This window comes from Panthera onca, chromosome F1, assembly GCF_046562875.1.
Source record: "Panthera onca isolate mPanOnc1 chromosome F1, mPanOnc1 haplotype 2, whole genome shotgun sequence".
In the NCBI taxonomy this organism is placed as follows: domain Eukaryota; kingdom Metazoa; phylum Chordata; class Mammalia; order Carnivora; family Felidae; genus Panthera; species Panthera onca.
In genome coordinates this window covers 67,166,527-67,192,302 of record NC_138355.1, presented here as the reverse complement: position 1 = coordinate 67,192,302, position 25,776 = coordinate 67,166,527, and the positions used below count along the sequence as shown (strand labels likewise).

Here is a 25,776-nt window from a genome sequence, read left to right as displayed (position 1 = left end):
ACCCTGTGGCTGACTGCCTGCTCTGTCTGTTTGCCGGGGTCTCTGGCCGTCCCAGACCAGGGGTGTGAGCTTGGAATCCTCTTGGTGACCTCTCCTGTCTAGTCCCCCCAGCCACTCTGCCCCAAGATGGGCCGTGGGGTAAGTATTCCCAAAGAGAGGGGTCACTCTGTAGGGAGAAGGAGGGCTCTGTGGAGGGTAAGGGAGGCTAGAGGGAAAGAAGGATGGGGTGAGGAGGGGTGTGAGGGGAGGAGCAGAGAGAAGCCCAGCTCTGGGGCAGCGTGAACTCGGACTGACAGTCTCTCAGGCTGCCAATGTGTCCACGGGTCCACGGGTCCACGGGTCCACGGCATTCGGGTGCCCAAGTGAACTCCTCTTCACTGCGCCCCCCAGATTAGCCCCGCAGCCCTCCACCCTACCTCCATCTCTATCTCTGAGCCTCCCCACCTTCTAGCCAGACCCTCCTGGCCTCCCGGCCCAACCGAACTTGGCACCGTTAATGCTGCCTGCCTCTGCTACCCCCCGAAAATATCCATGCCTCTGGGAGTCCCGGGCTGAGAGGATGGGGGTCCAGTCTGAGGTTGGAGAGGCCAGGAGGGCTGGCTCCCGAGTCACCAAGCGGCCCCGACACCAGCTCCAGGGTCCCTGAATTGCCAGCAGCTGGGAGGGCCGTGGGGCAGAACAGCGATGCGGGCCCCAGCCCCGGCCCAGCACCCCTCCCGCTGCCCTGGGCTTTGAGCACTTTCCCAGAGCTGCCTGTACCCCCTCAGCCCACCCCTGCCCATGACATTCTGCAGCCCTGGGAATGCCAAGGGGGAAGATTAACAACCGTGGAGTGGGGTGGGGGGGGGCAGGGACGGGGCCCTGAATTCTTGGAAATGCAATTTCCATATGGAGAGAAGTCACCCAATCCCTTTACACACTGTGCCTGGCTGCTTTCCTTTTGTGGAATCCTGGCTGGAGAGAAGGGGTCTGGGGAGAAACAGAGGAGGGTGCTGAGGAAAGGGGGTGCCTGTGGGGAGAAGTGGGGGAGCTTCTGGGCCCAGGGAGGGGTCAGGGAAGGACATGTTATTGCACTGAGCTTAGCAGCTGGGAAAACTCCGGGCTTGGACGCCAGGGTTCCCGAGCCGGGGTAGGAGCTATAAATAGAACCAGCGTGTGCGCGCGTGTGTGTGTGTGTGTGTGTGCGCGGGTGTGTGTACGTGTGCCTGTGGCACACGTGTTCTCCACAGGCCAGAGCGGATGCAGATACTCATGGGCGAGCACCTGGGTTTCCATCTCAACAGGCCAACTTGCAAACAGGCCCGCAAGCATGTGTGAGCGTCGATGTCACGTTGTGTGGATGAGGGAGGGTCTGCGAGGAGCTGCCTGTGAGCTGTGGGGGTCACCGAGCAGGAAGTCACGCCCAGGGGAAGCTACCCGATCTGAGGACCCTCAGCTGCACTGGGGAGAGGGGAAGCTACCCACCATGCTCCCTCATCCCCCCACCCCACGTGGAGAGAACCAGGGGAGGTGGCCCTCTCCCCAGCTCTACCTTAGAACACGAGGTCCTGCTTGGGAAGCAATTTGACCTTGACTTCTTCAGCTGCCGAGGGTCTGTGCCTCTCCCCCCAGCATCCCTGGAGCCCCCCGCCCCCCGCCCTACACCCCAGCAATTGTGCACAAGTTGGGGAGCAGATCTGGCTCTGCTCGGAGGGAGAGATTGGGCGAAATCGGGAGTCTTAGGGCTGGAGCTCAGAGTTCAACCTGCCAGGAGACCCCGTGGGAAGGGAAAGCCCCCCCTTACCGCACCCCTGCTACGATTCCTTGTGCCTCCCGTCTCTTCCCCCCCCCCCCCACCGTAGCGCCACTACAGAGCGAGGCCTAACCCTCGCCCTGCGCCCTGTGGCCGTGAAGGGCAGCGTGGGAGCTGGGGGAAGGGACGGAGGGAGGGAGCCCAGCCCGCTCCCGCTGCCACCACGAGGCTGCGGTGGGGGGAGCGTGGCTGATTTCCAGCTGCCCCCACTCTGTCCCAGCCTCTGGCTCTCTCAGAAAGAACTCTCTGTTCTCCTTCAGCATTCAAGACCCAGAGAGGGGGACTTGTCATTGGGGGGGGGGGCAGCGGAGAGGGGGGGTCCTCGCTTCCTCTCTTTCTTTCTTGCCTGGGCAGCCCGCTGGCCCCAAATCTCTGCAGGCTCCTGGCTGCAGGGCTGGAGATCCTTGCCAGGGCGGGTGGGGGAAGGGGCAGAGTGTCCCAAGCTCTGTGCCTGCCGTGGGTGGGAACCGAGGGGAAAGGGGTGCTGCGTGGAAGAGCCCAGCCCGACCACCATGCGACACGCCCTCAGGTGCATGGGCACTTTAACCTCACAGATGCCATTTCATGTCTGAATGTACAGAAATTCTCTGGGGTCTGCTCTTCTGCCCCAGCCCCACCCCCACCGCCACTCTGCCCAGGCCCTGTTCCTACCCCTGAAGCTCTGGAGGGTCACCTTGAAGATGGTCTGGCCTCATCTCTTGTCTCTGCTCCCTTTGCTGCCTTTCGTCCATTCCCCAGTTCTGTTCCGCCAAGCGGACCTGGTGAACCCAAAGGACCTCAGTCCATTCAGTTAAATGAGCCCTCTTTGGTCTTCCGGGCCGGGAGACGGAGAACCTTCCGCGAGCCCTTCCCCTCTCCTGTGGGCTGCTTCAGTCTCCCCAAGACGATCAGCCTTCAGGAAGCCCAAAGTGTGCTTGATTCACGGAAACAAACGAATGCAAGGTGGACAAGGGCGTCCACCTCGCCCTGAGCTCGCCGCCCTGCTCCTGATTTCACCGGGCCCTCTGCTACGCCTCCAGGTGTTGGATTCATGAACGCCTGTGATGAGGGCAGCTGTCACATTCCCCAGATGGCTCCTGACTCTTTGATGGGGGGGGGGGGGGTGGTGGAAATGCATGATCCCAGCAGTGAAACTGCTCTGTGTGAGGCCGTAATAGATACAAGCCTTTACACATTTGTCCAGGACCCGTGGAGCGGACACCGCAGGGGAGCCCTGATGTACACGGTGGACCCCGGGTGATAATGACGTGCCAGCGCAGTTCACGATTGCAACAAATGCGCCACTCTGGCGGGGGGGGGGGGGGATGTTGACAGTGAGGACAATGGCACGTGTGGGGGCGGGGGGGATGGGAGAACTCTGTGTACATTCTGCTCAATTTCGCTGTGAGTCTAAAACTGCCTTTTAAAAGAAAAGGCTGCCTTTTAAAAATGCACACTATCCTGCAAAACAGGACAAGTATGCTGGCTCTAGATGCCATCCAGGGGTCCAGTCTTTACGAAAAAATGAATTACACCGTAGCGTAGACAAGCTCACTCCTGAAAGCCTCGCACGGCCTCGGGGGCCAGTGGAGAAGGAGGCGGGGGACAGAAGTCAAGCCTCCCTCTAGGACAAGGACACGTGGCCCTGAGAGATGTGGGGGCAGGGGAGGGGAGGGAGTGAGAAGGCAGTGTCATGGCCCCCCCAGCCCCTCCCCCATCATCCCAGCCAGCCCCCCCACCCCGCCCCCGAAGGAGAATCGCCCAGCTCTTCCCCAGAAGCCCCTGTGAGACCCCGGAAGCCTGGCGGTGGTGAGAACACCACAGACCATGCAGAGGAAGGGGGACACAGGCTCACGAGGCTCCAGTTAAAAACGTTCGTGTGATTTCACGAGGGCGGGGTGGGGGGGGGACCCCAAGAATGCCGGGACCCGAGGGTTACACACGTTTAGTTTTAGATGTAATCTCAGAGACGATTTCCTGTATTTTGGACAACGGGGCCCAGTTCCTTCATACCCGGTTGTGCCTTGGGGCCTCACGTTGCGTGCACTCTTGCTCAGCAGCGGGCAGGCCGCCGCCCAGCCGGATGGAGAGGGTCCCCGGCACACTTCGTGTCCCCGTTCCCCGGGCTCACGCTGACCCTCCAACCGTTGGCTCCTCTCAGCGGGCGCATCAGCCCTGCTCGTACCATTTCCAGCCCCACCCCCTGACCCTATGCTCCCCATCTCCTGCAGACCCTTCCCTGCCCCGACCCCAGCCCTGGCCACTGCCTTCCAGAATTCTAAATAGCTTTAGATGGTAGCTTTTTAAAGTTTCTGTTTTGTTTAGTATCCGGCTGCGGGGTTCGCTCAACAAACAGAACCTTAGCCAAAGCCCAATAGTAGGCAGCTGAGAGCGAGGTCCTGAGTTCTGAAATCCCCACATAGAGCCCGCGAGCCCGCCCCTGGTTTGCAAACGGAGCGCCCGGGGTCCCCTCCGCCCTCCACCCTTTCCTCCCCCGGGATCATCCCTGCCTTCGGGCCCCCTGCCCCCAGCCCGGTGGGAATAGAGGCTCTCGCCTCTGGCCTCCTTGACTCTCTGGGTTCTCCCCCCGCCCCCCCCAGGCCGGCCGTGAGTACTCGCCCGCGGCCACCACGGCGGAGAATGGAGGCGGCAAGAAGAAGCAGAAAGAGAAGGAGCTGGATGAGTTGAAGAAGGAGGTGGCCATGGTGAGGGCCGCGGCCCCCCGAGGGCTGTGGAAAAGGGGTCCCAGCGCACCTGCAGAAGGCTTTGCCGCCCCTCCCGTGCCCCCCCCCCCCCCCCGCTTCAGCCCCGGGCCCCTCCGCGCTCATAGGCGTTCTAGACACGATGCTCAGCCTCCTGCCCCCGAGTAACTCGACTTCCCTCCTCAGGACGACCACAAGCTGTCCTTGGATGAGCTGGGCCGCAAATACCAAGTGGACCTCTCCAAGGTGAGCGGCGGGGCCGGGAGTGAGGGCGCCAGGCAGCCCGTGGGTAGGAGGGGCCTCAGAGCTGGAATCCTGTCCTCTGCACCCACGAGGAAACTGAGGCCCGGAGTCCAGAGACCACCGGGGCCCGAGCCAGAGCTAGAACCCGGATTCCCTGCCCTTCTCCTGGGAACCCGGAAGCCAGGCCCCCGGGGGCACCCTCCAGGCGGGGCTCGTCGTCCGCCCCAGGCAGCTCCGATGACACGTGTCTCAGGGGAAGTGACCTCCGTGAAATGCTAACCCCTCACTGCCCTCACGGTAACCTGGGCGCCCCACGGTGCACGCGACGCCTAACGTCCACTTCTGTGATCCTCACAAGACCTAGGGGTTGGGTGCTGTAGACCCGTGCGTGACGGCAAGGGCTCTCGTGGAGGGGGACGAGCTTCCCACCGTCACAGAAAATAGCAAGCGGCGCAGTCAGATTACCAAGCCCACCATTTTGAAAAGCAAAGCGTCAGTCAAAACTGTAGTGGGTGCGTACCTCCTCCCGGAGGCCCTCCCTGACTTCCCTTTTGAAAATTCTTCGCCTTTGCCTTTCTTCTTCTTTTTTATTTTTGAGAGAAAGAGACAGAGAGAGAGAGAGAGAGAGAGAGAGAGACAGAGAGAACACGATCGGGGGAGGGGCAGGGAGAGAGAGAGAGAGAGGGAGAGAGAGACAGAGAGAACACGATCGGGGGAGGGGCAGGGAGAGAGAGAGAGGGAGAGAGAGACAGAGAGAACACGATCGGGGGAGGGGCAGACAGAGAGAGAGAGAGAGAGAGAGGGAGAGAGACAGAGAGAACACGATCGGGGGAGGGGCAGGGAGAGAGAGAGAGAGAGGGAGAGAGAGACAGAGAGAACACGATCGGGGGAGGGGCAGGGAGAGAGAGAGAGGGAGAGAGAGACAGAGAGAACACGATCGGGGGAGGGGCAGACAGAGAGAGAGAGAGGGAGAGAGAGACAGAGAGAACACGATCGGGGGAGGGGCAGACAGAGAGAGAGAGAGAGAGAGAGGGAGAGAGACAGAGAGAACACGATCGGGGGAGGGGCAGGGAGAGAGAGAGAGGGAGAGAGAGACAGAGAGGACACGATCGGGGGAGGGGCAGGGAGAGAGAGAGAGGGAGAGAGAGACAGAGAGGACACGATCGGGGGAGGGGCAGGGAGAGAGAGAGAGAGAGAGGGAGAGAGAGAGACAGAGAGAACACGATCGGGGGAGGGGCAGGGAGAGAGAGAGAGAGAGGGAGAGAGAGACAGAGAGAACACGATCGGGGGAGGGGCAGGGAGAGAGAGAGAGGGAGACAGAGACAGAGAGAACACGATCGGGGGAGGGGCAGACAGAGAGAGAGAGAGGGAGAGAGAGACAGAGAGAACACGATCGGGGGAGGGGCAGACAGAGAGAGAGAGAGGGAGAGAGAGACAGAGAGAACACGATCGGGGGAGGGGCAGACAGAGAGAGAGAGAGAGAGGGAGAGAGACAGAGAGAACACGATCGGGGGAGGGGCAGGGAGAGAGAGAGAGGGAGAGAGAGACAGAGAGGACACGATCGGGGGAGGGGCAGGGAGAGAGAGAGAGAGGGAGAGAGAGACAGAGAGAACACGATCGGGGGAGGGGCAGGGAGAGAGAGAGAGGGAGACAGAGACAGAGAGAACACGATCAGGGGAGGGGCAGACAGAGAGAGAGAGAGGGAGAGAGAGACAGAGAGAACACGATCGGGGGAGGGGCAGACAGAGAGAGAGAGAGAGGGAGAGAGAGAGACAGAGAGAACACGATCGGGGGAGGGGCAGGGAGAGAGAGAGAGAGAGGGAGAGAGAGACAGAGAGGACACGATCGGGGGAGGGGCAGACAGAGAGAGAGAGAGAGGGAGAGAGAGAGACAGAGAGAACACGATCGGGGGAGGGGCAGGGAGAGAGAGAGAGAGAGGGAGAGAGAGACAGAGAGGACACGATCGGGGGAGGGGCAGGGAGAGAGAGACAGAGAGGACACGATCGGGGGAGGGGCAGGGAGAGAGAGAGAGAGGGAGAGAGAGAATTCCAAGCAGGCTCCACCTGTCAGCACCAAGCCCCACATGGGGCTCGAACCCACGGACCGTGAGATCGTGACCAGAGCCGAAGTCAGATGCCCAATCAACCAAGCCACCCAGACGCCCCTCTTTATTTTTCTTAAGGATCTGGCAGTGACGACTATTTATCGTGTATCACTTCACCAGGTCATAAGCTCCACGGGACAGGGACTTCACGGGTCACGTCCAGCTCTGGATCCCCAGAGCTGGCGACAGAGCCCGGCACGTAGTAGGCATTCAGCTCACACTTAGGAGAGCGATGAGTGCACGGATAGAAAGACAACCACGTGGCCCCTGTCCCCAAGCCGCTCAAAGTCTGGCGGCAGGAAAGAAGGTGACGCAGAATTCCCACGCCCCGTGTGGAGCGCGGTTCTAGAACCGTGTGTGGGCGACACCGGGTGCAGAGAGAGACGTCTGAACCAGCCTGGCGCTCGCGGAGCAGGGCCGGGCGAGCCTCTGGGGGAAGCGACAGATGGCTCAGAGCCGTGTGACGCCGAGGGTCAGCACACCGGCCGTTTCTCCTGGCTGCAAAGGGGAATCTGAAGAAGACAGATGGTGGGAAGAGCCCGTTCAGAGGCCTCTCCGGGCAGCCTTACCCAGGCTCCCTCCGGAGGAGCTACCACGGCCCTCACCAGCGAGTATCTCAACCCGAGGACGCCCAGAGTGGGGGCCACAGTCTGAATCTTCCTCGGGCTTCGAGGCCTCCAGCTCTCACTGCAAATGCCACCTCCCCGGTGTGACCTCTCCTGATGGTCCCCCACCCCTTCCGACCGGGTGGGATTTTTCTCTCCACCCGGACGTTGTTCCCCTGCCCGGGAGCAGGTGCAGGGAAGCGGCGAGGAGGTGCTCACACGCCTGTCCGTGCCTCCCTCAGGGCCTCACCAACCAGCGGGCCCAGGACATTCTGGCTCGGGATGGGCCCAACGCCCTCACCCCGCCCCCGACCACCCCTGAGTGGGTCAAGTTCTGTCGCCAGCTCTTTGGGGGCTTCTCCATCCTGCTGTGGATCGGGGCCATTCTCTGCTTCCTGGCCTACGGCATCCAGGCCGCCATGGAGGATGAACCATCCAATGACAACGTGAGCCTGCACGCCCGACCCCTGGGCCCACCACCCGTGGCTCTGTCCTTCAGGCCCGAAGCCCAGTAGAAGCGGGGGCAGGGAACAAGGCCCTCACATCACAGCCCCGCGGGCCCCTCTGCCCTTCAGGCTGAAAGGGGGTGAGGCTTCTTTGTATATCTGTAAGCACACACACGCACACACATCCGTGAATGAGACAGCCCATCCCTGTCCTTCCCACCTCCGTGGGCTTGTCTGCATCCCTGGGCGTCAGGTGGAGAGGCCTGGTCCTGGGAACTCCCTACGACCCTCCCCGCCCCTTCCGTTTCTTAGGAAGGAGCCTGGAGGGGGAGGTTGGGGAGAAGGTCTTCTGCCATTCCCACACCCGGTCACGGACCAAGGCGGCCCCGAATGCCCACCTGAGGGGCAGCTGGCCTTCCCGGGCTGGGAGAAGAGCAAGTCCCTCAAACCTCTCTCCTTCCAGCTCTACCTGGGTGTGGTGCTGGCAGCCGTGGTCATCGTCACCGGCTGCTTCTCCTACTACCAGGAGGCCAAGAGCTCCAAGATCATGGATTCCTTCAAGAACATGGTGCCTCAGGTAGACAGCCGGACGGGGCTCCAAGGGGGGCCACGGGCTTTCTGGAAGCGTCCAGCTCCTCCCCCTCAGCAACTTGCGCTCTGAGACGGCGCTGTGGGCGGAAACACCCTCCCGCTCTCCACGCCAGGACCTAGTTTCGCTGCTAAGGGCGCAGGTGCCTTCTCCTCGAGGGGTGGAGGAGAGGGGGGAGGCCAGCACGCAGAGGAAGGTGCTGGCGGGCCGGGCGCGTCGTGAGATGCCTGGGTCCCCCCTCCGCAGCAAGCCCTGGTGGTGCGGGAAGGAGAGAAGGTGCAGATCAACGCCGAGGAGGTGGTGGTGGGAGACCTGGTGGAGGTGAAGGGCGGAGACCGCGTGCCCGCAGACCTCCGGATCATCTCTTCTCACGGCTGCAAGGTGAGGAAGCCGCCAGGTGGCGGCCCGGAGGCGCAGGCCCTACAGAGCTGGGGTGGGGGCGCCCAGTTAGAAGCTGCAGGTTTGGGAGACCCAGGCCCAGTGTCCACCTGCCCCCCGCGCCACCCGGCCGAACCCTGCCTCCCGCGGAGTGTTTGTGGATCGTCTCCTCGTGGCTGTGTGTCAGGCGTTTCTTTGACATCCACTTTATGCAATCATGTCGTGGGCATTATTATGTGTCAGATGCTTTATTTACATCCACTTATGCTACTGTTTTTTTTTAAGTTTTATTTATTTATTTTGAGAGAGAGAGCATGAGCAGGGGAGGGGCAGACAGAGAGGGAGAGAGAGAGAGAGAGAGAGAGAGAGAGAGAGAGAATCCCAAGCAGCCTCTGCCCAGTCAGCACAGGGCCCGATGCGGGTCTCGAACTCACGAACGGTGAGATCGTGACCTGAGCTGAAATCGGGAGTCGGACGCTCAACTGGCAGAACCCCCCCCAGGTGCCCCTCCCCCACAGCTGCCCCTTTAACTCTGCCAGGCGAGTGTTCTCGTGGCGTGTGGCCGCAAGGGCGACCATGCACGACCCTAGGCGGTTCCACTTTCTTAGCCTGTGATGTTCGAGGAGGTGCCCCCTACAGTTGTGTAACACAGAGACTCTGGTTACACGCCCCATTTTACAGATGGGTAAATGGAGGAGGTTTTGTTGGTTAGGTAACCAGCCCAAGGTCACGTAAGAAGCGAGAGCCAGGATCCCGAACCGGGGCACGGACAGTAGCTGAGTAAACACGTGATGAGGGCCAGGGTAATGTGCCCATCGTGTCACGGAGGTTGAGCGTGGTTGGAGTCCGGAGATAGCTGTGTGTGCACACGTGTGTCAGCCCGTCTCGTGCGCACACGCCTGCTTCCTCCGCAGGTGGATAACTCATCTCTAACAGGCGAGTCGGAGCCCCAGACCCGCTCCCCCGAGTTCACCCACGAGAACCCCCTGGAGACTCGTAATATCTGTTTCTTCTCTACCAACTGTGTGGAAGGTGAGAAGCCGGCCCCGTGGGAGCGCCCCCGCCCAGCACCCACGGAAGGAAGGGTCCGAATCCCGAACCCCCAGGCAGGGCTGGGGGCTGCGGCCTTACCTAATTCTCGAAAGTCCTGCCTAAGGCAGAGGGAGGAGACCGAGGGGTCAGGGAGCCCTGAAGAGCAGAAGCAGTCCGTTCCAGACCGGTCCCTTCCACACACACCGTTCCACACAGGACACGCACAGACACAAACGCACACGATTCACAGCACGCACCACGCCCCAAACCAGCCTCGACTCCGAGAAGTCTTCGGTTGGACTGACTGGTTCCATTTCTCCTGATTCGGGGACTAGTTGCTTCCCTGTCTCACCCTTGCTCTGACCAGCATGCAGGCTGGGGAGGATCGAGCCAGGTGAACACCAGGCACCCCCCTCAGTTTGCCCCGTGCGCCCCATCTCTGTTCCGGGTTCTGGACATGAACCAGGGCCAACGGGAGCTTCCCAAGGTGCCACCACGTAAAGGCAGGAGCCCAAGCCTACCGGAAACCCCTCCCTCTGTGGCCGTGCCCCCTCGGAGACAGCCCAACGGCAAGAGCTGGTGGGGACAGAGGCCTGGCCAGACCTGGGGCCTGGGACAGGCCGGAGGTGGCCGTGTACCACCCCCCCCACTCCCTTCCTTCCCGACTCACTTCTCCCCAGGGTATTATGTCTCTCTGAGCCGCTCCCCTCCTTTAGCAAATTGGAACTATAATGCAAATCGCCACACGTTAAATATCTTACATTTTTAATGTCCTGAGATTCTGAAACGTGCTCCACATTTGCCACAATTGGTAAAAATGCCTAGTAAAATACTCGCGTTGCTTACTCTGAAATGGGCTGTGGAGAAAGGACGAGGAATGAAGGGAGCTGACGTTTGTTGAAGGCCTGCTACGTGCCAGGCCCCCGTCAGGTGCAGCACAGCACCGTCCCTTTTCGTTATGAAGGCAACCCATCCCTGGGCGGGAAGTCAAACGGGAGTGCAAACCCACGCTTGGCCGGCTCCTACCTGCGTGCTCTTTCCTCATAGCGCTCGCCCTCCCTCTCGCTCTCCCTCTCTCTCTCTTCCTCTGGAGAGGCAGACCCAAGGGTCTACCCGTGTCTGCCTAAGGGTCGGTGACCGCCTGGCTCCTTCTGTGCGGTCCCAGGCCCAACGTTGAGAGAGAAAATCTTAAGGCCACACGGAAAACCCGTAACAGGTGCTTTCCTCCGTGCCCGTCGTATACTTCCGGATCATAACAAGCCGGAGACTGATTTTACCGAAATACCGACGCTGTTTTTATTTCATTCATTTCATTCTTCCTCCATTTGAATTCTGGGTTTACCCGCAAGGTCTCCCCTCGGGGCCCAAGGACAAGAGGAAATGAGTTGCGGTTGGCGGGGGCTGGGATGGGTAGTCTGCGAAGGGGGAAGACGGCCACCCACGGGGGGGGTACGGCCTCCCGGGGGCGGCCCACGGGACCGGAGTCTGAGGCTCGTTTCCTCTGCAGCGGCCTTCCTTTTCCAGTTCCGGGCTCCCCTCTATGTTGCAGGCACGGCCAGGGGCATCGTGATTGCCACAGGCGACCGGACAGTGATGGGCCGCATAGCCACGCTGGCCTCAGGCCTGGAGGTCGGACGGACACCCATCGCCATGGAGATCGAACACTTCATCCAGCTGATCACGGGGGTGGCCGTGTTCCTGGGGGTCTCCTTCTTCGTGCTCTCCCTCATCCTGGGCTACAGCTGGCTGGAGGCGGTCATCTTCCTCATCGGCATCATCGTGGCCAACGTGCCTGAGGGTCTGCTGGCCACTGTCACCGTGAGTGGGTCAGGCTGAGCGCCACCCGGGGAGGGTCTCGCCACCCTTTTCCTCAAGGGGCTTACCGTTTCTCAGCGATGTTTTCGCTTCCAGCCCCCAAAGTCACTTATCAGATTCCCGTTTAATGGATGGCTCATAGTTGGAGCCTGAAAAATCTCGGGAAGGACTGCGCCTCGGCTCGCCGTCTCTCTCCCGGGGGCGCGAGGCAGCCACCCTGCTCACCCCCGACGTGCTAGCCGCTGCGGGCTGCGGCTCACCCCGGCCAACCGTGCCATAAAGCCTCCCCCAAAGGTCACCGGTGACTAACTGGCAAGCCCGGTGCCCTTTCCTCAGCTCCCTTCCTTGACTCTGCCGCGGAAACGGGTACCGCTGTCCACCCCCTGGAATTCTCCCCTCCACTGAGCACCGCGACGCGTCACTATTCCGGTTCTCCTCTGCCCCCTGCGCGGTCTCCTCCTGCTCCCCCGACCCTGATTCTCAGGCCTCGAGCTCTGCTCTCCACCCCCACCCCAGGCGCCACACCCTATTCTGTGCCAGCGGCTGTCACACCCCTTCGCCCAGCTCTGCGCTGGCCCGCTCTGGACTCCGGCCGCGCAGCCTCGCTTCCCCGAACGCACCCCTTGGTCTCAGCCCGGCACGTCCGAGATCGAATCCATCCGCCACCCGCGTGTAGATCCCACCTGGTGTTGGCGGAGCGGGACCCCTGGTCCGGGGCGAGGTCACCACACGCCGGGCTCCAGGCTCAGCCCCGCTTCCTCCCCTCCCTCTCCCAGGTGTGTCTGACCCTGACCGCCAAGCGCATGGCGCGCAAGAACTGCCTGGTGAAGAACCTGGAGGCGGTGGAGACGCTGGGCTCCACCTCCACCATCTGCTCGGACAAGACGGGGACCCTCACCCAGAACCGCATGACCGTCGCCCACATGTGGTTCGACAACCAGATCCATGAGGCCGACACCACCGAAGATCAGTCCGGTGATTGGGCGCTCCGAGGGGGCGAGGGGCCGGAGGACGTCCAGGGCGCCCGCGTGGCCGCGAGGCGGGGAAGGGGCAGACGAGGGACCTGAGCCGCGCGCCCGCTTCTCCCTCCCTGCCTCCCAGGGGCCACTTTTGACAAGCGATCCCCCACGTGGACGGCCCTGTCTCGGATTGCCGGTCTCTGCAACCGCGCTGTCTTCAAGGCCGGGCAGGAGAACATCTCCGTGTCGAAGGTGGGGCGCCTCCGCACCTGCCCACCTTGCTGACGCCCAGCTCCCCCTCTCACACCCTCCGACAGCCTCGGGGTGTGGGGGGGGGCTTGGGTGCCCTCCTCCCTCGGCCCAGGTGACCCCGAATTCTCCTCCGGCAGCGGGACACAGCCGGCGACGCCTCCGAGTCAGCTCTGCTCAAGTGCATCGAGCTGTCCTGTGGCTCCGTGAGGAAGATGAGGGATAGAAACCCCAAGGTGGCGGAGATCCCCTTCAATTCCACCAACAAGTACCAGGTCCGGTCGGGCACCAGCACGGGGGCGGGGAGGGGGCCGAAATGAGGGGGGCGCGCAAGACCTAGGAAGGGTGGGAGCCTCGGCCGCGTCCTTCGCCCCGGCCTCGTCCCCCAGGAAAGCCGCGGTGACCCATGTCTGGTTGCAATGACCCCCTCTGACTTCCAAACTTCCATTCCTCACTACAGCCCGTCGCCCTCCCAGCTCCGGCCCCAGCCTCCCAACCCGCCCAGCGGCACCCCTGAAATTGCCTTAGGGTACCCCTCAGGCCGCAGGCACCTGTTCAATGCCAAGAACTCCCCGCCTAAGCACACTGAGGCCAGCCTGGCGGCAGGTGCCGCCCCCCACGCCAGCGCAGTGCCTGTCTTAGCTGGTCTGGGCAAACATTTGTTAGGTGAATCAATGTCCTAGGGGAAGAGGACGCTCAGTTTACAGGGCTGGGACGGTGAGGCCCCAACTCCCCTTCACACGCAGAGGCCCTCCCTCTGTTGACGATGGTTGATGGATCAGGGGTTATCTTATTAGGGGAGGTGTCCTTAGCGGCCTCTGCCGCTAAGCATGGCCCCCTCTGTAACCACCTGTCCTCCCTCCAGCTGTCTATCCACGAGCGGGAAGACAGCCCCCAGAGCCACGTGCTGGTGATGAAGGGAGCCCCGGAGCGCATCCTGGACCGGTGTTCCACCATCTTGGTGCAGGGCAAGGAGATCCCTTTGGACAAGGAAATGCAAGACGCCTTTCAGAACGCCTACATGGAGCTGGGCGGGCTGGGGGAGCGCGTGCTGGGTGAGAGGCCAAAGCCGGGAGCGGGGCCCAGAAGGGTGTCCGGGCCTCAGTGGTTTCCCCGGGGCGGGGGCTCTGGGGACAGCCAGGCGGGCCCCTGGTCGCACTCACTCTTCCCTCCTGCCCGCCTCAGGGTTTTGTCAGCTGAATCTGCCGTCTGGGAAGTTCCCTCGCGGGTTCAAATTTGACACAGACGAGCTGAACTTTCCCACGGAGAAGCTCTGCTTCGTGGGGCTCATGTCCATGATCGACCCTCCCCGGGCTGCCGTGCCGGACGCCGTGGGCAAGTGTCGCAGTGCGGGCATCAAGGTACGCCCTCCCTTCCTCCCCCCCCCCCCCCCCCGTCCTCCAACGCCGAAGGTCAAGGGCCTGCAGGGGCTGCTGCCTCGCGGACACCCAGGCCACGGGTGGCCGCCTTCCCACGGACCCAGAGGGGAAGCTGTCCATCTGCCTGGAGCTCTCGCTCTGGTCCCTCTTGGTCAAGGTAACCATGCACATCGCCTCCCTCTCTCATTCTACTCTGATTTTGAGCCCATCTGGCACTCGTGCTTCGGACACCTGGCTGTCCAACTTCCCGACTAATGTCCACGCTCTCTAGCATTTGGGGTGGGATTAGCAGGCTCTTGTGGGCGCCCACTCCCTCCCCACGCCCCCAGCGACTGGCTCTCGTCCTCATCCCCCAAACACACCCCTCCTGGACCCTCGTGTCCGACTGCAAGTGCTCCCCAGGGGCCACTCCTTCCTCTGTGCCTCGTTCGTTCTTCATTCTGCAAATACTTATCGTTTACCCCCTGCGGACCAGGCACTGTTCAAGGTGCCCGAGTTCAACAAACAGACGGAAACCCTTTCCGCTTTCCTGTCTCCGAGACACCCTCCTCGCCAGCCCCTTAACCCGTCTCATCGCCAGTCATGGTGCCGCGGCTGGCTCTTCCTTTTCCGGCGTCTCGGCTAATTCCCAATCAGTTCAAGCGGTCGGTCCACTGAGGGCCAGGCGCTCCGCCAGGCGCAGGCGTTCTAAGACGAAGGAGATGTGGTGCCTGGCCTCCGGCGCTCACGGGCTCCCTGGGGAAATAAATGCCCCTACGGTTAGTCACAGAACACTCTGAGAGCTGGGGTCGTGAGCACCTACCACGGGCCAGGTACTCGCATAACGCAAACCGCCGGTCGTGTGAATCAGGCACTATTCTCAGCCCTTAACCCGTATGATCTCATTTAATCTCCGCAAGAACCTGATGCGTAAGCACCGGTTTTTTCCTTTCGAACAGAAGAGGGGAGCTGAGGCACGAAGGAACGTGCTCATAAGTGGTAGAGCCGGGTTTGACCCAAGGCAGCCCTCCCTTTCCTAACTACCACACTGAAGCGCGCGCGTGTGTGTATGTGTGTCCGTAAAGGGTTTCTCAACCCCGTAACCGCTCTGTCTCTGAGGGAGGCGTCGTTATCCCCGTTTAAAAATAAAACAAGCTGAGACTGAGAGGGGGTAAGTCGCTTTCCCGAAATAAATCTGCCAGTAAGGGCCGGATCAGGTATGTGAAGCATGGTACACGGTCTGGAAAGCCATGCTCCTGCTGGTGAGGCTGCCTCTGGCCACGATCGGTGCCGTCACGGAGGCCGGGGGACGGATCCCCCAGGGAACTCCGAGCAGGGAGCAGTTAATTCTGCTTCAGAGAACTGGACAATGTTTTTACAGAGCGCACGATATTTGATCTGGGCCTCGAAGGCTGGAGTGTCTTGTGAGGCGGGGAGAGGAAGGCTGTCAAGGTCAGAGGCAGTGCGTGCCCTGATGGCGTCAGCCTGCACGTGGGGTGCAGGTGTGGGGGGAGGCGAGCGGCACAGGAGACTGGAAGGCTGGACCGAGGCCATTTGGAAGGACTTTGCCTAAATGCCCGACTTGGGCTTCATCCTGCAGTCCCCAGAGAGCACAGGCGTCCCGGCTGATCCAGCTTTCAGGAGGCTACCCGTGCAGAGGGTCTGGATCTGGAGGAGGACGGGAGGCAAGGAGGCAGGGAGAGAGGCCGCTGCCATAGTTCAGGCAAGGGGTGAGGCCCTGAACCAGGGCGGTGGCAACGGGCTGGAGGCGAGGAGTCACATGAGAGAAATGCTTTGAGAACATAGTGACCGAGCTGGACATGGTCAGTGAGGAAGATGCAGGGACAAAGGGACAGAATGCACAGACAGGACCGTATCGAGACGGGGACAGAGGGCAGGCTTGGCGTGCTGGTGGGAGTGCATGATGAGCTCCCTTTTGGCCTTCAGTTGGAAGCGTCCATGAGACGCCCGGGAAGAGACATCCCCGGGGAAGCTGGCCTCGGGTTAGAGCCCAGGACAGAGGGTCGGGCCCGGAGAGCAAGGCTCACCAGCACAACAGGTGCAGCTGAAGGCCGGCTAGTCCGTTGCATCGTTCCGGCCGGGAAGAGAACCGGGGTCAGGGAAGGGGACAAGGATGGAACCGGGGCCACCAGTCTTGAGGCAAGTAGAGAGAGAGAGAGAGGAGCGAGTGAAGGAAGGGAGAGGGGGGCGTCCCAGCTCACGTGTGCTGAGTGCCCACCTGGCGCCATTTACCCTTCACGACAACTTTGGAGGGTGGGGCTCGTCCCCTCCTTGGGCCGAGACGCGGTGAAAAGACGGGTCCGAGGCGTGACACTGGGGAGGGCCGGTGTCCAAGCTCAGGCGGTGTCCATCTGCCTCCACAGCCGCCTCTTCCGCTGCACTTGGCGGCCACCCTGAGGAGGCGGGAAAGAGCCGGAAGAAGCGGGGAGGGCAACCGGGAATAATGGGGTCCATGCAGACAAGCAGGTCTCAAGGAGGGGGTGGTGGCCAGTGCCAAATGCTCAGAGGAGTCACGCGGCATAAGGACCGCAAGGATGCTGTTGCCTTCAACTGGGAGGCCCACGTGGCCTTCAGGGGGCAGGTGCAGGGGCTAGCGGGGGTGCAAGAGAAGGCAGGGGGCCTTGAAGGGGCTTCCTCCCCGGGGTCTGTGACATTTGCCCACAGACCCGCACGTGCAAATGCTTGTTCATCCGGCTCCGATCCGCTCACGCTCGTGACCGAGAGCCTCGTCACCGGCCTCTCGGATGCCAGCCACCCTCCCGAGCAGTGCCGTCCATTCTGCAAGAATCCCCTTCCTCCCCGTGGAGAAGGGGTGTCAGAGGCAGATGTACAGGCAGACAAGGGCCGGGAAGGGGGGCTGTGCCCCCTGCATCCCTCCTCTGCCCTGCTGGATGGCCTGCAGCCACGGAGTGGGCACTAAGAAAACCGTCTCCTACTCCCGGCTCCCAGGGGCCTTGAGTCACAGCCCCTTATAAGCCTTTGTCCCTCACCGGTAGATGAGGGGGTCCTTCCAACCAGGACAGCCTCGTATCCCGTGAAATCCTAACTCCTAAACGGTCTCTGAGGCTCCTCTTCCAAGAGACCCTCGTTAATTTGTTACTCTTCGTGGAGGCTTTCCTCCACCCTGGTGAAGTATCTTTGATCCCTTAAGCACAACTTGTCACCCACCCAACACGTGCACACACACACACACACACACACACACACACACACACACACACAGTTGCACCATTTGGGCTGGGATCTGTGAATCCCACCGTCTGGTGGTCCGGCCTTTTCTGACTTTGGGAAAGGAATGGGTTGGGAGGGGGTCCGAACACTGCTGTTCTTTTCTCTTTTCTCCGTCCTACCAGGTGATCATGGTGACTGGGGACCACCCGATCACAGCCAAGGCCATTGCCAAAGGTGTGGGCATTATATCAGAGGGCAATGAGACTGTGGAGGACATCGCAGCCCGGCTCAACATTCCTGTCAGCCAGGTCAACCCCAGGTGAGGCGTTCCCAGGAGCCCGTCCCCCATCAACCCAGCCTGTCCCACAGAGCGCTCGAGTGTCCCCGGGGGCATTTGGATAGCTCCTCTGGGACTTTGCAGGCCTTGCCTGGGACACCTCAGTGACGGCTGCTCGGTCCTGAATGTGTCCAGGCTGTGCCACTGACTGACTGTGTAACCCCGGAGGTGTCACTCTACCGTCCTGAGCCTCCGTTCCCTCAACTACAGATTGAGGGTGCTGTCTACACTGCAGGGTGGCCATGGGGGCGAGAGGCATGTAAGAGAACTAGCACGTTGCCTAGCAACGACTGTGCTCGGTGAGGATGCCGCCTCTCTTCCTCAAAGGGAGAGATGGGACAGGGAGGCCACCCATGGAGACAGGGGGAGGAGGCTCACGGCCCTGGGAGCCCGACTCGGCGGGGGCCCTGCGGCCCAGTGATGGGGGTGCGGGTGGAGGCAGGAGGCTGGCAGGGGCGCGGGGACGCAGGGGGCTCAGCCACCTCCGCCCCCGCCGTCCAGAGAAGCCAAGGCGTGCGTCGTGCACGGCTCGGACCTGAAGGACATGACGTCGGAGCAGCTGGACGAGATCCTCAGGAACCACACGGAGATCGTGTTCGCGCGGACGTCCCCGCAACAGAAACTCATCATCGTGGAGGGCTGTCAGAGGCAGGTGAGGACGACGGGGGCGCCTCGGGGGGCCCCGCCCAGCCCAGCCCCAAACCTCCCCGGGCCGGGAGGAGACTCCCGAGAGCACCCTGTCTTGACCCCTGAGACGGCCGCCAGTCGAGGCCCCCCGAGAGTTTTAACGTCTCAGGAGGAGCCGGAGAGGGAAGGGCCGGGCGCGAGGACCTTTAGAAACAAGCGATGACGGGAGCAGAGTGAGCTTTGGGACGGGTCCCGACGTGTCACAGTGGTGAGTTCAGCCCCTCTGTGCTTCGCCCAGGGGGCCATCGTGGCGGTGACGGGGGACGGCGTGAACGACTCCCCCGCGCTGAAGAAGGCTGACATCGGCATCGCCATGGGCATCTCGGGCTCCGACGTGTCGAAGCAGGCCGCCGACATGATCCTGCTGGACGACAACTTCGCCTCCATCGTCACGGGCGTGGAGGAGGGTGAGGGGCCACGCGGGCCGGGGTGGCGTCGGGGACGCTAAGCCGGCGCTGGCTTCCCAGGCCTCTGGACCCCAACGCAGAGCCGACGCGGGACCCCAGGCACCCGCGTGCCGCCTCGGCTCCCCTCAAACGCGCATTCCCCCTCTCTGGGGAACACGGGCCACCGTGCTTCGAGCGCCTGGGCGGGGAGGGGGCCCTCCCGTCTCCCTGACGCCCTCACCACCCCCCACAGGCCGCCTCATCTTTGACAACCTGAAGAAATCCATTGCGTACACCCTGACCAGCAACATCCCCGAGATCACCCCCTTCCTGCTCTTCATCATCGCCAACATCCCCCTGCCTCTGGGCACCGTCACCATCCTCTGCATCGACCTGGGCACAGACATGGTGAGGCCGGGGGTCGGAGCGGGGTACGGGCGAGGCGATCGCGGGCACAGGGGGGTGGAGGAGGGCAGCCAGGGCACGTGGCCAGGCTGCGACGGTCGAGGGAACAGAAGTCCGAGACCTGGACCGTAACAGCGTCTTAATAACGTTTGCTGAACTGCATCAGAGGTTCTTCCTCACTGACGGTCCTGTGCACCTGCCGCCTCCCTCCCGCTGCCCTCCTCCCCCCGCGCGCCCCTCACACAGGTCCCGGCCATCTCCCTGGCCTACGAGGCGGCTGAGAGTGACATCATGAAGCGGCAGCCCAGGAACCCTCAGACGGACAAGCTGGTGAATGAGAGGCTCATCAGCATGGCCTATGGACAGATCGGTGCGGAGGGGCCCTGGGGCCCCGGGGGGACCCCGAGACAAGTCTCTGCCCAGCTGTCGGGGGAGGAGCCCCCCGCGAAATCCCAGGCCGGGGACCAGCCCCCCCACCCAGGGGTCGGGGACATCCATCTCTGGCCTCACTCTGCTTCGTCCTCTGACCCAGGGCCTGTCTTTGCCCACTCCCCACAGGGATGATCCAGGCACTGGGTGGCTTCTTCACCTACTTCGTCATCCTGGCGGAGAACGGTTTCCTGCCATCACGGCTGCTGGGAATCCGCCTGGACTGGGACGACCGGTCCATGAACGACCTAGAGGACAGCTACGGACAGGAGTGGGTGAGTGGGGCCGCGAGCGGGGACACCTGGGCCGGGGAGGACGGGCTCAGTGCCGGCAGGAGTGGTCCTCGTGGCCCACGGGGGCTGGGGGCGAAGGACGCCTGGTGCCCGGGGCTGAGCGAGTGCCACAGCACGCTGCCCTGGGCACCTGCCCTCGCCTCTCACGCCACCCCATCTGCCCGCCCCCCTCCCAGACCTACGAGCAGCGGAAGGTGGTGGAGTTCACGTGCCACACGGCCTTCTTTGCCAGCATCGTGGTCGTGCAGTGGGCCGACCTCATCATCTGCAAGACCCGCCGTAACTCGGTCTTCCAGCAGGGCATGAAGTGAGCGCCCCCGGGCCCCCCACACCCCACCCCTCCCCCGGCAGAGTCTGCTCTCTTCCTCCCTCCTCCCGTGTGCCTCCTCCCTCTTTCCCTCCTTCGTCTCACACTCTAGTGACACCCAGCCCTAAACACGGGTGCCCTGTGCTCCCCCCCCCCACGCCCAGGAAGCCCCAGTTTATGGCACCCGCCCTGTGGAATTGCGTTATCCTCATGGGGGGCTGGGAGCTGCTCGGAGTCAGGTTCGCTGCCTTCTTAGAGTGTGAGTTATCACGTGCCCGTCATCGTGCTGTGACTCAAACACATTGTCTAACCTCACAATAGCTCAATGAGATAGGTGCTATTTCCAATTTATGGACCAGAGAACCCAAAAAGGTTCCATGACGTGCCTGAGGTCACCCAGGCGGTAAGCGTTCACCTGGGTCTGCTTCGAATGCCCAAGCTCTTGGCTACTGCCCTGGGTGGCTCGCCTGTCCCTCTGGCACCTGCTCGGTACTCAGTAATTACTCTGTGACTGTGGCACGGACGGTGGTTCGCTCTGGAGGCATCACCACCATTCTCTTCTGCAAAGAGCGGACGCGATTCCCCAAGTGAGTTTTGAGCTAATTTCTTAGCGGGGGGGGGGGGGGGGGGGGAGAGCGAGATGCCAAAACCCTGGTGAAGTTAATAGGCTTGAGATCCCGGGGAGAGGAAGGTGGAAAGTCCATTGGCTAAGTCAAGGTCACATGGCGGAAGGAGAGTCCACCAGCTGGATGGTGCGGTAAAGGGAGACCAGGAGCAGAAAATCGAAGACATGGGGTCCCGCTGTGGGGATCACATGCTGTGCTGCACACAGGTGACACAGGAAGGTGGGAACACACCGCCCAGCTGCCTCCAGCCCTCCGAGAGACAAATGGAAAAGAGAAGGGGGACTGATGATACCAACAGCCACTGGCCGGCGGCTGCCCCACCTGGGGTCCGGGGTCCTGGGGTCCTCAGTGATGCTGGCTGCAAGATTCCAAAGCCTTACGGAGATCACCCACCTATGAGAGGGCTGTTAGGCTTCCTGAAGTTTCACTTTTAGGCAGAATCATGGGTGTGAAGGGCCATCCGTGATCCCACGCTCACAAGAGGCTCTGTTTGGAAAGCGTGTGTATTTCCAATGTTAAATGGGGAAATGGTATTCATTACTTATTAACAAATGTAGCCTGAGAGACAACAATCCATTAGAACGTGGTCAAGAAAGAATGGGAAGGATCCTTTAGTGAGTGGAAAGCTTGGGAAGTACCAGCCCCGGCCAAAAAGACATGTGGTGCGTGAGGTTTTAACAGGCTGACCAGTAATGCAACCGCACCCTGCGAACGTTCCAGAGCTATCCCGTCCCCAGCAAGCCTACGATATACGGGTCGTATCTCCATGTCTCAGGGAAGGAACATGAGGCTCAGAGAGGTTCCAGAACCTCGCTTACAGCCGAAAGCTAGTAAGTGGGAGAGCTGAGACTAGACTCTGCTGTCTGACTCCAGAAACTGTTCTCAGAACCTCGCTCTATCCTGCTTTTCGGTTCCAAGACCGTGGGCACCTTTCTAGCATTTCCTTTCCAGTGAGTGGACGCCTTCCTCTCTGCTAAGTGCTTTACAAACGTTCTCCTCTTTATGGGATCTCGACGAGCAGCAACTACCGGGGCCGGGGAGGCCCTGAGAGTGTGAAAGACGTACACAAACCCTGAGGCAAAGGGCTTCCAAAGGCCCTTGCTAGGCAGACGCACTGACGCAGACCGCAGGCCGGGACCCGTGACAAGACCATACACTGCGGGAGGGCAGAAGGAAGCTTGTGTTGACCACAGCATCTCCAGCATAGAGCGCATCAACCCACACACTGGAAACGTTCATTTAATGGATGAATATGTGTGTTCTGGGCAACAGTCGGAGGTGAAATCCGAAGGCAGAAAACGTAAAGAGCATCTCCTTTGGTTTTGTGCAGCCTGAGAAGGGGGTGTTTGAAGACGGAGGGTGTAGGGCGACGTCTGTGATGGGTCCCGGGCATGCCTCTGCCCCTTCCACCACCAAGGGTCTCCCTGGATCTCCCCCCACGTCACCCCGCCTTCCAACACCGCCTCCTTTCTTTGTCTTTCCAGGAACAAGATTCTGATTTTTGGGCTCCTGGAGGAGACAGCGCTGGCGGCCTTCCTGTCCTACTGCCCGGGCATGGGTGTGGCCCTCCGCATGTACCCACTCAAGTGAGTGTGTCGTCAGAAGGGCCCCACGAGGTTCTGGTCCCCAAACCCCACTTTCTGCGACCGCCCTGGGATGCCCCTGACACTCTCCCGTTTCTTTTTTTCCTGCAGGGTCACTTGGTGGTTCTGTGCCTTCCCCTACAGCCTCCTCATATTCATCTACGATGAGGTCCGAAAGCTCATCCTGCGGCGGTATCCCGGCGGTAAGCCCCCCGACCCTCACCCCTGCGCCCCGCCGCTGCACCCCACTGCTGGCCACCCCGCCCCGGGCTCCACGCCCAAAGCATTCCTACTGCGGATGCTTGCTCCTTTTCCTCATGTCCCCCAGATCCGGGGGCCCCTGGTCCTAGGAGCCCTGAGCCTGCTGAACCCCATTACTGCCAGGCCTGGGCCCACCTGACACACAGGTGGCCCTCAGGCTACTCCTTCCACCGCGACCAGAGAACAAAGAGTTGGGAGGACCCCTCCAGGTCACCTCGTCCCGCTTCCACACTTTACCAAAATGGAGAGGTGCCGAGGTGAATTTATTTGTCTGGGGTCATAAAGCAAGGACCTGGCTCTAGAACCCGGCCTCCTGATTCCTGGGCATCGACCAAGGTTTTTGTTTTGTTTTGTTTTGTTTTCCCAACAAGCATTTTTGACCACTTACTGGAAATTGAAAATGGATGGCCCACAAGCCAAATATGACCCACGGATATCGTTTGGTCTGGTCTGCCCTTTGCTGGGTGGGTGTGTTTTTTAATTGGTCCAATGACTGAAATTTGGAAGCTTTCACGTAAAATCCAAATTTCCGACTTCTGAAAAACCATGAGCGGCCAGCCCCACGGCCACATCTCTGCACGGCCACAATGGGCGCTTGCCCCTTTCGAAACTCATTTGTTACCCCCATGGCCCCTGAATCTTCACCCCCAACCCACTCTGTGCCCACCCTGAACTGTGCTAAATACAAGCCTCCCTAACCCCAGGGCCCCAGCTCCCTGATTTCTTCCCCTCCCTTTCCACCCTCCCCAAGACTTCCCTGGGCCCCTGCACCAGGCCTGTGCTGCACGTGGCCGTGAGCCCCCGAGCCCGTGGAGACAGATCTCTGCCCCCCACCCCCGTGAACTCACGCCGCGCCCCCCCCCCCCCATCTCTCCCACAGGCTGGGTGGAGAAGGAGACGTACTACTGAGCCGTCTGAAGAAGGACCAGGGTCAAGGGCGCCTGGAGGGGGCTGGGGGTGGTGGTGCAAAAGGACTGGGGGGTGTCGGGGGAGGGCCCGGGAGGGAGAATGAGGCCACTCAGCAGGCTAAGTTGGGGGGAATGGGTAACTAAGCTCGGGGTGATTGCCTTGCAGACCTAACTACAAACAACCGGGTTAGACCCCACACGTCAGGGTCCTTCCCAGATCCCTATCCACGCGCTCTGCTCTGTGGTCCACTTTTTCCGAGGAATTAACGGCTACCCCAGCCCTCCCTGTTCTGTCCCTGCACACCCACCTGCCATTACAACAGTTCAACACCCAAAGGCAGGGACCCGTCTGAACCAGGAGGAGGGGACCGTCTCAGATCACCAATGTCCCTTCATCTCCCCGGCCTTACCCCACTGTCCCTTCCACCCGTCCTTTGCTTCCTGCCCGACGCTGCCCCCTGCCCCCGCTGGGGATGAGACGCAGTTCCTCCTGGTGAGTGCCAGGTGTGGGGCCGGAAAGGGAAGCTGGCTGCCGAAGCCACCCATCCCCCCAGGCAAGGCTGGTTAGGAACCTCTAGGGGAGAGCTGGGCAGGGGGTTGGGAGGCGGGCGGACAGACAGATACGGTAAAGGGAGCCGGGGAAGAGAGTGCCAAGGACAGGACAGCTGATGTGTGGCATCTCCAGCCCTGCGTCCTGCCCTTTTAAAGCTTCCTGCCAGCTCACATGTCGCCAGAGTGGCAGCAAAGGCAGGCCAGCTCGATCCGGAAGCTCCCTGGGATCCCACACCCGTGCACCAGGCAGTCCCCACCGACCCCCGGCTTGTGTCGTCTGGGCCCTGGGGCCCGGGTGTCCCAGATGCTCCAGCTCTCTCCGTCCCATGCACCTGGTGATGCCCTCCCTCCATGCTGTTCCCAGAGGGACAGCCGCCAGTTCATTCCCTGCCCCAGCCACCCCCTTCCCCTTTGTGCCCATCCTGATGAACCGGCTTCATTCCAGGAATTCCCTGGCCATCAGCGGGAACCAGGGTGGAGAACTTCCAGAACCGTCCTGTCTTCCGGGGACATGCAGAATGAGCTTAGGTCGTGAGCACGGGCAGAAGCTCTGGACCACGAGAGAGCAAATGTTAGGAGGGCTGTTCCTCCCGGGCAAACTGCTTTCCCGCTAGTGATCATTTCGCCCACTTTCCAAGATGGGGAGTTAGTTTCAGGTTCCTACAGGAGGTCCTTTTCCTTCCCTTACCACCCCCCCCCAACTCCAAGACTAACAGTCTTGCCCTGCATGCGCGTCTGCCGCTTCTCTAAGCCTGGCCTAGAAGGCACTGGGAAGTTCCTGTAGACAGACACCCAGATGAACCGAGCAAGAGACACCTAAGGGGAACGGAAGGCCTGAGGCAGAAAGGAAGGCGGCCCAGAGACAGCCTCCCCGGGGGCGCTCGCCCCGCTACACTGGAATGTCACTTGTTCAGAAGCACCTTAGAACAAGTGAGTCACGGCTTGGGGCTCGGAAACCTGACTGGAAGCCAGATGAATTTGGGCCTGATTCAACCGAGATGTGTTGACTGTGCACAAAGCTTATCTTTGCACAATCAACAAAAAGGGCACTTGTCTAGCAAAGTAAGGGCATAAACCACATCGCTGGGGGTGGCCTGTTTAGTCTACCTAAAACAATACTTTTGAAGCACTTTAGGAATATCTATGTAGAAGCAGCGTGTGCCTGGGCTAATTATCATCAGTTCTCATGTGTTTGTTAAAGAAACATTTGCAAGACCTTTACTTGGTGACCTTTTTGTAAGACATTAGTTTGACATACTCCATGTGTACTTGAAAATAATAAAGTTGCATTTCTTTACGGAAGAGGAATCCCTTCCACGGCTCAGGTTTCTAGACTGAGTACTTGCCTTCCCCCCACGCTGTGGCATTGAAAGGTGTGCCTTTCCTCCTGTGGAGGAAGCCGGAAGCCGTAAAGAGCGGGAAGGAGATGGGGAGAGGAAGGAAACGGTCTGGGGGCAGGCGATGTCAGCGGAGAGGGCCAGAGGGGAAGAAGCCAGGCTGCGAAATGACCTGGAAGAAAAGCCAGTAGAGGCCTCCGTCCTCGTGGCCGAACATACCCC

The 25,776-nt window shown here is 61.1% G+C and overlaps 1 protein-coding gene across 1 annotated transcript; it reads left to right on the top strand.

Moving 5' to 3' along the window:
- On the top strand, positions 1–25,535 carry LOC132676894 (sodium/potassium-transporting ATPase subunit alpha-2). The gene is made up of 23 exons (XM_078440817.2): positions 1–138; positions 4,372–4,476; positions 4,660–4,719; positions 7,668–7,871; positions 8,335–8,448; positions 8,707–8,841; positions 9,753–9,870; positions 11,420–11,688; positions 12,462–12,660; positions 12,787–12,896; positions 13,034–13,168; positions 13,759–13,948; positions 14,079–14,254; positions 17,626–17,762; positions 18,282–18,432; positions 18,706–18,874; positions 19,107–19,261; positions 19,505–19,628; positions 19,817–19,962; positions 20,157–20,287; positions 22,398–22,499; positions 22,608–22,699; positions 23,638–25,535. Exons 1-23 carry the CDS (start codon positions 127–129, stop codon positions 23,664–23,666), a joined length of 3,063 nt encoding a protein of 1,020 aa, XP_078296943.1. The 5' UTR covers positions 1–126; the 3' UTR covers positions 23,667–25,535.
- Positions 25,536–25,776: the final 241 nt, after the last annotated feature.

Coding starts and splice junctions, on each gene's coding strand:
- LOC132676894 (XM_078440817.2), top strand. Junction 8,449..8,706: donor TCAAGAACATGGTGCCTCAG/GTAGACAGCCGG, acceptor CCCCCTCCGCAG/CAAGCCCTGGTGGTGCGGGA. Junction 22,700..23,637: donor CCTGCGGCGGTATCCCGGCG/GTAAGCCCCCCG, acceptor TCTCTCCCACAG/GCTGGGTGGAGAAGGAGACG.